The following is a 10196-nucleotide window of genomic DNA, read 5'->3' on the forward strand; positions in this document are numbered from 1 at the left end:
GAGATTTTTTTTTTCTTTTTTTTTTTTCTTACAGTTTGAAAGATTCCGCCACAGGTAATGCATGTGCCAATGATTCAAGCACTTCCCCCGGCCACAGAAAAGAAAAAAAAAAAAAAAAAAAGCCCGGTCTGCTTATAGGGTTAACAGTGAATGAATGATAATTATCATCAATATAGTGTGATGCAACATAATAATATCGAGTCATAATATAATTATCATAATGTTGTTTCTTGGATCTGATGATTTCATGATACCCCATGCTTAGGATTGTTGCGTTCACGGGTTTCATTCCCAAGGTCCCCAGGCACCTCCGTGCAAAGCCGGATTCGCGCGTGGATCCCACGATGGATATCTTACCGGAACCGAGTCTTGATAATACCGGTCAAGTCGGTCCAGCATCATAGAGACTATACGTCCGGATAGTTATCCGAGAGATTGTTTTCCTCCAAGAGGTCCGCGGTGATGTTGAATAGCCAAAGATACTGACCTGGCCTCAAAATAGGGTTTACTACTCCTAGACCAGACCAGTCCACGAGTTTGGGTGGGGCACTGGAAAAGCAAAACACAGAAAGCACAATAAATTATATCTAAAAATGTATGTTTGTTTCGTCACTACCAACCTACACAAACTTTTCGATTCTCAACTTCAAATAATCTGGTCTCTTTCATATTCCGCTTTCTGACAAATTTTGGAGGGGGCGGGAGGAGCTTTCGCTCACGCTGGACAACACTGTGGAATTCACAAGAAAGTGTGTTCGTTGTCATGGACAGACGTGCTTCTACGATGAGCTCTTCTAGATTTTGCTACACACAATACCTTGGTATTTCCCTCAAAATTCTCTAGGAGTACCCTGATTTTCGTGTCTGACAGCCCTGGCCAAGCGCTTAAAATGTAATCTGGAGCATAAGGTAGGGGGTAATTTATTCTCTGTCGGTAACAGACCTGGTTCACTACCATGGTACTTAGACTGAACAGTAACAGAACCAAGGATCCCCTGCAGAAGAACTCAAAGTTTTATCCATACCACAAATTACTCTCAGTGTTAGAATTCTCAGACTTTACTGTCTACTAACTAGGCTTCCATGATCCGCCATGGCCTGTCTGAATTTTCCAGTCACCAACGCGGAGTGCCGCCCGGATCGACGAGTTGAAGCGTTGAAACCGAGGAACTCCTGCAATTAAGTGGTTCGACCACATCTCGGACCACGCGTCCTGGTCGGTTTGCGAGTCTTCCGGATAGTACGGGTGCACAACGAGCGGATAGATGTTGTGCAACAGCTCCTTCCTGGGTGATGGAACCTCGCCCCTAGGAAAAAAAAAATCAGTTTGTTGAGCTCGAATTGATGGTGATTAATCGTCCTTTGGGGAAACATTTACTATCAAACAATGTAAAGGAGTGGTGCACCTATGATGGATTGTATCATGAGCAACAACACTTTAGTTCAATAAAAGTGGACGTTAGGTGAAATCGATTATGGAATAACTCTTCGTGAGGCAATTGGGTGACCCCAAACCACAATTTCACAGTGATTAGACTTCTTTAATGGATAACAGGAACGCATTTTACGTGCAATTAAAATGACGTTACTTCGTTACTTTTATGGTACTAATGTACTGTTGTCATAAATCAACGCCGAAAAACATATATGCAGGGTCCTTTTCATGAAACTATCATTAGGATTATAAAAGGTCTTTACACCACTCTCAGAATAGCCGATGTCGCTCGAAAATCTCCCTTAAGACTTTCATGAAATGGACCCCCTAATAATTCGTTTGTGGTCTAAATTTTGACTCTTTTTTGTAATATAATAGTCGCTGAAACAGCTTCTCAACCTCACTGTAAGCGTCATGTCGAGTGATGGCGCGATTCCGCTATCTTGCTGGCACCGCAAGATTACAAAGCGTTAGCAGTCTTGACTTCTGCCGTCAACATAATACACTATGGTCAGACTGGACTCTATATCTTGGGGAAGGCAGGTTTAGAGTACCTATGTACTCTAGACAGGTTCTCAGAAACCGTACGTACAGTCAGGTTTAGTGCCTGCTTCGAAAAAGAATCCAGAATCTAGACTAGCCTGTTTGCTGCCCTCCCCTATATCCCTTTGAACAGTCATTGCAAAAGAGGTTATACAGTAGTTATGCCTGTTTGGATTCAGTGTATCTCAACTATATTCCATCTATGCTCTCATTCGAGATTTGATAAAGGAAACCCAAAGGGAGGAGAAATGTGGATTGAGTGAAAGCAGCAACATTAGTAGAAAACATTAGTGAAAGTTTGAGGAATATTGGACAATCGATGCAAAAGTTATGAATTTTTGAAAGTTGTGGTGTTGGAACCGCCGGCTGAGGAGACTACCAGAGCAAAATAACGTTATTGTGGACAACAATGAAAAGAAAATATAAAGGGAATTGAACAAAAATCCATTTTCATGAAAATTACACATTCCATCAAAATGATACTGACATAATAATAATGTTAAGAGTAATAATTATCCCCCTGCTTTCTGAAAGCGGTTAGTTAATTGCTTTCTCATTATGCCAGTTTGAGTTTCCTTTGAAATTCTGTGTTCAGTTAATACAATATCATTCTGGGTGTGTCGGATTCTAACATGTAGGGGAATATTATTCTAAGAATACCAAAGGAAGGGTAAGGTGAGCGCAATACATGTGTATGGCTCCAGGTCAGGGTTGTATTTCTATGGGCTCTGACCTGGTGTATAACATCCTCCGGGTGCTGTTCGTTATTCCGAAGGTTCGTTATTCCGAAGGTTCGTTAATCCGAAACACACAAGTTCCCTATACCTAGAGGTTCGTTAATCCGAAAATGAAAAAGGGTTCGTTAATCCGAACAATTGTGGCGTTATTCCGAAGGCTCGTTATTCCGAAAATGAAATAGGGTTCGCTATTCCGAACGCTCGTTAATCCAAAAATGAAATAGGGTTCGTTATTCCGAAGGTTCGTTAATCCGAAAGTATATGATAGGGTTCGTTATTCCGAAGGTTTGTTGATCCGAAGTGATATAGGTTCCGTATAAACTTCGGAACAACGAGCTTTGTTTCATTTTCGGATTAACGAACCTTCGGAATAACGAACCTTATTTCATTTTCGGATTAATGAACCTTAGGAATAACGAACCTTATTTTATTTTCGGATTAACGAATCTTCGGAATAACGAATCTCCGGAATAACGAACCTTCGGAATAACGAACCTTCGGACCAAAGAACCTTCGGAATAATGAGCTGTAACCCATCCTCCTTTGGGTAGAAACTACGAGCACTTCCATTGCCCATAATAGAAATTGAGTGCTATCAAAGAAAGACGCGTTAACAGCAATGTGCTTGTAAACAGAAAACAACTATTATTTGTTTGATACCCAGTTGCCGTTGCCGTTGCCGTTACTTACTTGAACCCTTACACTTTGCCCTTATATGACTACATGGAGATATCCATACCCCACTGGATGTGCAAAACAGAATTAAGTAGAAATTCAAAATCTCAATTCATTTTCTAAAACGGCAAGACGGACGGATATTGACATTTGTGCAGATGTATTTCAGTGGACACAATAATCATTATTAGCAGAAAAACACACTCATCGGATTAGGAGGGTATGCGTTACGTACTAGTCCCAAATCGTTCAAGGTGTTAATGACAGAAACTTGATGAGTCTTAAACAAAGGTTGCACAGATGCACCTTGAAAATCTCGTTGAAAGAGGGTTAAGTTTTTTTTGTGTGTGTGTGTCAAGATTTTGGACAGTGCGTACAAGGCTACGCAGTTTTCTGTGCCAATCGGAACTTAAGACGCAAAGGGTTAACACCCTTAGACCAGCTGCGGCCGGATTGTTTCACCTTATTGTGCCCCACATGTTGAAACCGTCCAGGGGCTTTGTCCCGTTCAGGCTACCACCCGCTACACCAGCCACGATAGTGGGCAGCTAGTCACTTATGTGCATCAGCTCGTGGTTGCTGCTGCCGCGGGACAGAGGCAGGTAGCAGCGGGCTGTGGACGAAGCCCACGCCCCGAACTCCCCCTTCCCACAGGGTCCCTTTCTCGCCCCTCAACGGCCAGTTGTTGGCGGCGCACTGCGTTGGTCCACCGTTATCTGCAGAAGATGTTACCATGGGAATAGAGCCGTGGTATCTTAATACCAAACGTTCTTTTTGTTCAGTACCACATAAATAGGCCTATGTCCCGTCCCTATTTTTTAATATCTTCCTTTGATATATATTACATTTTGAATACGTGATCCGTGGTGTGACTGTTATTTCTTAATGTTTGCTTTTAAATTCCTATATTGTTATGACATGACATAATATTATTCTCTGTGACATATATTCCCTTTTAGTGAATGTTTTATATTGGTGTACAGGAATATAATGCGCATATATTATATATCGCAAACGCATAGAAAGAGAGACGTACAGATATGACAGACAAATAGACACAACTACAATTAAGGAAATAAAATACTGATATCTACTTGATATGGCATAGTAAAATGCGTCCAATATATGGCTAATTAAATGATCATATACCGTTGACCCTTCATCACAAAATCAACAAAAAGTCGCCAGACACGGATTTTTAGGGCAGATTCTGAAAGAGCAGACTCTAAGCTTTAAAATGATGTATAACTCAATTCAAATGGACTCCCCTAACCTACCTAAATACTGGAAAGAGAGTATACACTCTGGAAAAGTGTGAACTGAGAAAAGAGGCTCTGAATTACAGGGTCTATTCAAGCGCTTAAAATCTTTCACCAAGCCGTGCTAGCTGTGCGATGAAAGGGACAAAACACAGGATGCCAACCATCGGAGCAACAACAATGAAGGGATTATTACATTAAGATGAAATTGAATATGTTCTATTGAAACATTCTGTCCATGACCAATGTCAACCTTCAAGGCAGTAGCATAATCCTTTCAAAAGTTATTAGACTTGAAAGTGAAGAGTGTACAAAGGATTTCAAGAAAGGAAAAGGGGCCTCATTCTGACAAGTCCTAGACCCGCCATCAGCACTGTTCAGTGTAATTTGTGTAAGATTTTCAATTTATTGGTTTCTCTGCTCTAGGACCACAATAAATTCCACGAATCTATACATGGAGCTGTTGAATTATGTACTACATGATGTGAAATTATGAAAATCGTCCCGAATGCCCCTTTAATGCAACGGGTCCACTGAACTACGTGTAGTTCAGTGAACGGGGGACCAGTGATGTCAATCTTTACCAGCAGAGGGCGGCATAAATTGCACAGACTCAATGCCGTATTTTTACGGCACTGCACGTACGCTACGCACAGACTCAAGTGCCGTATATACGGCATTACACTGCACAGACCATCGACGATCGCGACTGGCCTCCTCATGCACCATGTGCACGTAAGTTTACTGTAAATTCGATTAGAATATTTGGCAGATATGTCTACAAAATATGATAATTCAGGGCAGTCCGCCATGTGTCCACCACGGCTTTATGCTAACAAAGACTCGTAGGTTTGCAAAAGGTGTAGGAATATAAAGTAACTGAGCTGTGTCAACTTCATGTAGATATCTAGGGCCTACCTAGCCCCGGAGACCCGCCGTTCTGCGGCGGGACTGTACGTTGTACGTTGGGGCTGCTGGTCGCAGTTAGGGCCTACCCGAACGTAGTTCTACCCGATACCCTAACTATACACAGCCCAGTCGCCGCTGTATTCGCGTAGCGTTAACAGCGTCTGGTCGGGCTACCCGATACTACAGTACCCCAAATCTAAACTACACGCAGCCGCTGTCGTAAAGCGACAGTGCACAGCGGTCTGGTCAGGCTACCCCAAATCCCATGGTACCGTACGCTGTTTTCTATGTTTGCTGTGCATAACTTCCCACAACTTCAGCTTCGCTTCTCGCGGAGTAGAAGTGGTCTAGCTCTAGTCTAGATCAGAGATCTAGACTCTAGCTGTTTCGTATCGTATGGTATAGACCTCTACGCGGCATTTGATCTAACTTATAACAATCCTAGCCTTGGCCCTTGAAGTGTAAGTACATGTACCGCCGTTTAAGACTAAGAGTACATTATAATCTATTGTGTGAAAATTATTTGCTTCAGAACAGTCTCGTGAGTCGTATTCAAGTAATGTGCAGTTTAATGCCTCGTCACTGTACAGGCATGCTAACCCGGAAACATTAAACTACACATTACTTGAGTATGAGACCATTCTGAAGCAAATTGATATTCACACAACAATAGATATATAGGGGCCTAATGTACTCTTAAATGAATCCCACAAGGATTGGAACAATCATCCCCCAGCATTCCCACTGACTCCCACTGATTCCCACTAATCAGTTATTAAGAATGAGTAGCGAGAATCCTGCGATCTCATTGGTCGAGAGCTATGTGTTAATTTTGTACTGGCCACACGCTGAGTCACAGTGGTAAACATGTTATCGCGCACTTGTAGCAAGAGTATGCACACTTGTAACAAAGGTTCGCGCACTAAGCAAGCGGTTGCGCACTCAGTACGAGATGCCTATTGGCTAAAACAACCATGCATCAGTTTTTACTGATGCACGGTTGGCCATGCGTCCAGTAAAAACTGATGCATGGTTTGTGGGCTCTTGTTTACGGCAAGCCAAAAGGAAATGCATCCAGTAATTTTGTCATCGGGTAACACGATAGAAAAATGGGTTTTTGGCAAGAAAATTACCCATTCTATAAATCAGATGATGCACATGTCTTTTCGTGCGTCAGTCAGATATAGTGTGCATGTGGTAACTACATGGAATTTAGCCTAAACCCACTTGGCTTCACCTCATGGGTTAAGCATTCCATAGTTACCTTATGCACACAATTCCGACTGACGCACTCAGACCTGTGCGTCATTTGTATACTAGCCATCCCCTTTAAAGTTAATCCTCGCATAATTTCTTAATTTTGTGTGATATGCTATGTACAGAGGTATTCTTATTTTACTTTGCATATTTCAGGACCAAGGTCATTTCCGGAAATCTACACCTATGAGTGGTAGCACATGGAGTTCATTCAACAGTGTCCATTACCCAAAAGACATCAACCACATCAAGGCAAGCTGTAGTGCTGATGAAGCCTTGACTATATAAAAGTACATCTGCATTACTATTCATTTGACTTGTAAAATCCTGCCGTGTCTGCATGAGGGAGTGTACATCGCATATTAACTACAGCCACTGTCGGCATACAATTGTACTAATTTGTTATTATCATCCACAAGTGAGACTAAGAGTTTACTCTTTTCTTATGTTCAGGGCTTCTTTTGACCAATAGGGACAAGAGGATATTTTGAATATTGTCAAGGATCCCATAATGGCAGAAGAGAGTCAACTCGACGAGAGACCTTCTCACTCACAGCAAAGGCCGAGCTCGGCTCCCAAAGATGGACCTGGACACCCACTCGCACACAGCAGCTTATCTGATCACCAGTATCAACAGAGTCGTGCTGTTTTGAGATCTAGGAAGAAAGCCCCGTCTGTGAGACTGCAGAAACTGCCTGTAATGGTGCTTAGCTCCCTCGTAACTACCCCCAGAAAGTCACAACCGGGATCGACACACATTAAAGTCAGAGTTTCACCGGCTGCTGCACTGAGGGCGTTGCACGGTAATACTGTCACAAAACGGCATGTGCCAACTCCTGGTCCAGATGTCGAAGGGGAGCCTTTGTTCGAGGCATCTGACAGACATGTGGATGATTCACCCAGGAGGGTAGATGTTCGTAAGGAAATGCCCTCCAGTAAGAGAGTATCAAGGTTAGTAGACGAGTTGACACTCTAACAAAGTCTGGCTTTATACGTGTGTAGAAAGTTCAGTTGTTTTTAGGAATTTTTTTGATACTAGTTATAACATGGCTATTATACATGAAAGGATGTCATACACTGTATGATCTTTCATTATCATGGAGGCATAGTTCCCAGATCTTTCAGATTGTATTGATTTACTGTACGAGCTGAAATTTTCGCGGTGGTTTTATTTTCGCGAATTTCGCGAATCGCCTTTGAACCGCGAAAATAACAACACGCGAAAATAACAACGCGCAAATACTTGCGTTCAGTTAGACCGTCGCAACCGTGAAATCAACAACACGCGCAAATGTCCTCCAAGTAGCAATTCGCGAAAATATCTGTACGCGAAAATTTCAGCTCATACAGTACATTGTAAGGACTTTCAAATTGTGAGGAGTTAGCATGATCTATAAAAATGCACATTAGGGCTGCTTTACATTTATTTCTTACATGTAGGTCTGTGGAATGAAGAATACAAAGCGTACTTCCTTTCGCTTTCCCACCTTCTTTCTCATTTGTGTGCATACTTAGTCATCTTGTATCAACTTGTTTCACAGAGGAGAACACACTTTGCTTTAACTTTTTAGCGAGTAAAGATTTTGTACATAATGACCTTATGGCTACTTAGAAGGTACAGTATAGCAATATTGCTCTCATTTTGGCAACTTTCTAAATGATTTTAAAAACCTGTGCTGCATGTTTATTTTTGAAAATTTTCAGTTACGTTTATCTGAAAGCCTATTAAGACTTTACCAAGAGAATGATGTGTCACGGAAGTCATTCTTGCATACTTTCATTGACCTTTAACCTCTTTCAAATAACATGATTCTATATAAAAAAAAAAAAAAAAAAAAATGGTTAGGCATAAAACTATAAAAGTATTGGAAATGGACAGGTGTTTTAGAGAATAATAAGATGGGCGATTTTTGGCATTTCAGTTGCTATTAAATGGGTTAATGGAGATAAAAATTCTTCATAAAACTTCATGAGAATAGTGATATTCTGTGAGATTAACTGAAGTGTTCATTGCAGCGTATCTATTCTTGCTCATTATGTAAGTGTCTTCCTCCTTCACCACTGCAGCCGTGGCCTGAGACATGATCATAACTACTCCTACGGCTCGCACCAGGGCCTGCAGCCGCCCGGCGCCATGATAACAAAGGACATGAGTTTGCAGATCACCGACCTGCGTCGCAAGCTGAAGATCACCCAGCAGAAGATGAGACGGACACGCCAGGCCCTGGAGCGGGAGAGGCAGATGCACAACGAGACGCAACAGACTCTCCAGGCTCTTATGGACAGCATCCAGTTCCAAGCAGTGTCATGATGATGCAGCTCTCCCGCTTCCTCCACGTCACCTAAATGAGAGGTGCCGAAGAGCAGCTGTGCTGTCTGGAAAACCTTGATGCTAATTCTGGAGGATGCCACCTCCAACGGCACAGAGGACACCCCTAGATGACTTGTGAACTATTTCCAAGGTGCAAGAGAATGTTGACATTTCGGAGCTTGGGTATTTGTTCCAAGTTCATTGTCACACTGCCAGCAACCAGGGGCCCGTTTCATAAAACTTGTCATCAGTGACAAGTTGTCATAGATGTGACAAGCTACTGAAATCCTTGCATCTGATTGGCTGCAGGGGCCCATTTCATAAAACTTGTCATCAGTAACAAGTTGTCATAGATGTGACAAGCTACTGAAATCCTTGCATCTGATTGGCGGAGAGAAAATTTGTCATAGAAATGTGGCAGTTGTCATTGATAACAAGTTTTATGAAACGGGCCCCAGGGATAGCCTGGTGGTAGTGTCGCTGCCCTGAAAGGAGTAGATGACAGGTTTGAGTTCCACTGGTTCCTTGTTTCCTGACATGTTTGTTAAATCACAGATCAGCAGTTGCAATCTTCGAATTTCATTTGTTAGAGGAAGACAAATTGAAGCATTTGTGAGAGGGTGACAAAGAAACTCACTATTTCCAACGTGTTCGGAAAAAGTTTGTGCCACAGCTTGCAGCAAAAGATGTGACAGGTGCAAGAAGAGTGTGATGTGGATTATGTTTCGAAGGGGAAATCCAGTCCAAATATAAGTTAGTCTGATAAGAAAGAGTAAAATATTACAAGTTTAATGGTAAAATTTTGATCAAAATCAGGTGAAAAATATGGAAGTTATGACATTTTGAAGTTTTACTAATTTTTCAGGAAACAGTTCTTGAACAGTCAATATGAATATACAATTGTACACTGCAAATTGCAAAGTGAGCACGTCATCCCCTCACAACTTGCCCTATATACTTGCCATATGTACATAAAATTGTGAAATTTCCAGTTTTTCATTCAAACTCAATTATGCCCGAGGCTCCAATCCTGGTATATCTAACTGATCACTATTCTAAAGTTATTCAAC

General features: G+C 41.8%; 1 protein-coding gene and 1 pseudogene across 1 annotated transcript; one reads left to right on the forward strand and one right to left on the reverse strand.

The window, feature by feature from the left end:
* Nucleotides 1-285: 285 nt before the first annotated feature.
* Nucleotides 286-4125, reverse strand: LOC140239857 (arylsulfatase B-like; annotated as a pseudogene).
* Nucleotides 4126-7387: 3262 nt separating this feature from the next.
* On the forward strand, nucleotides 7388-9867 carry LOC140240128 (uncharacterized). Its single transcript, XM_072319938.1, has 2 exons — nucleotides 7388-7766; nucleotides 8883-9867. Exons 1-2 carry the CDS (start codon nucleotides 7516-7518, stop codon nucleotides 9124-9126), a joined length of 495 nt encoding a protein of 164 aa, XP_072176039.1. The 5' UTR covers nucleotides 7388-7515; the 3' UTR covers nucleotides 9127-9867.
* Nucleotides 9868-10196: the final 329 nt, after the last annotated feature.

This window comes from Diadema setosum, chromosome 16, assembly GCF_964275005.1.
Source record: "Diadema setosum chromosome 16, eeDiaSeto1, whole genome shotgun sequence".
Classification (NCBI taxonomy): domain Eukaryota; kingdom Metazoa; phylum Echinodermata; class Echinoidea; order Diadematoida; family Diadematidae; genus Diadema; species Diadema setosum.

Bases quoted from the DNA above. Each gene is read 5' to 3' on its own strand.
- LOC140240128 (XM_072319938.1), top strand. From the start codon at position 7,516: ATGGTGCTTAGCTCCCTCGTAACTACCCCCAGAAAGTCACAACCGGGA. The intron at 7,767-8,882 runs GTTAGTAGACGA...TCACCACTGCAG, and splicing joins TCCAGTAAGAGAGTATCAAG to CCGTGGCCTGAGACATGATC.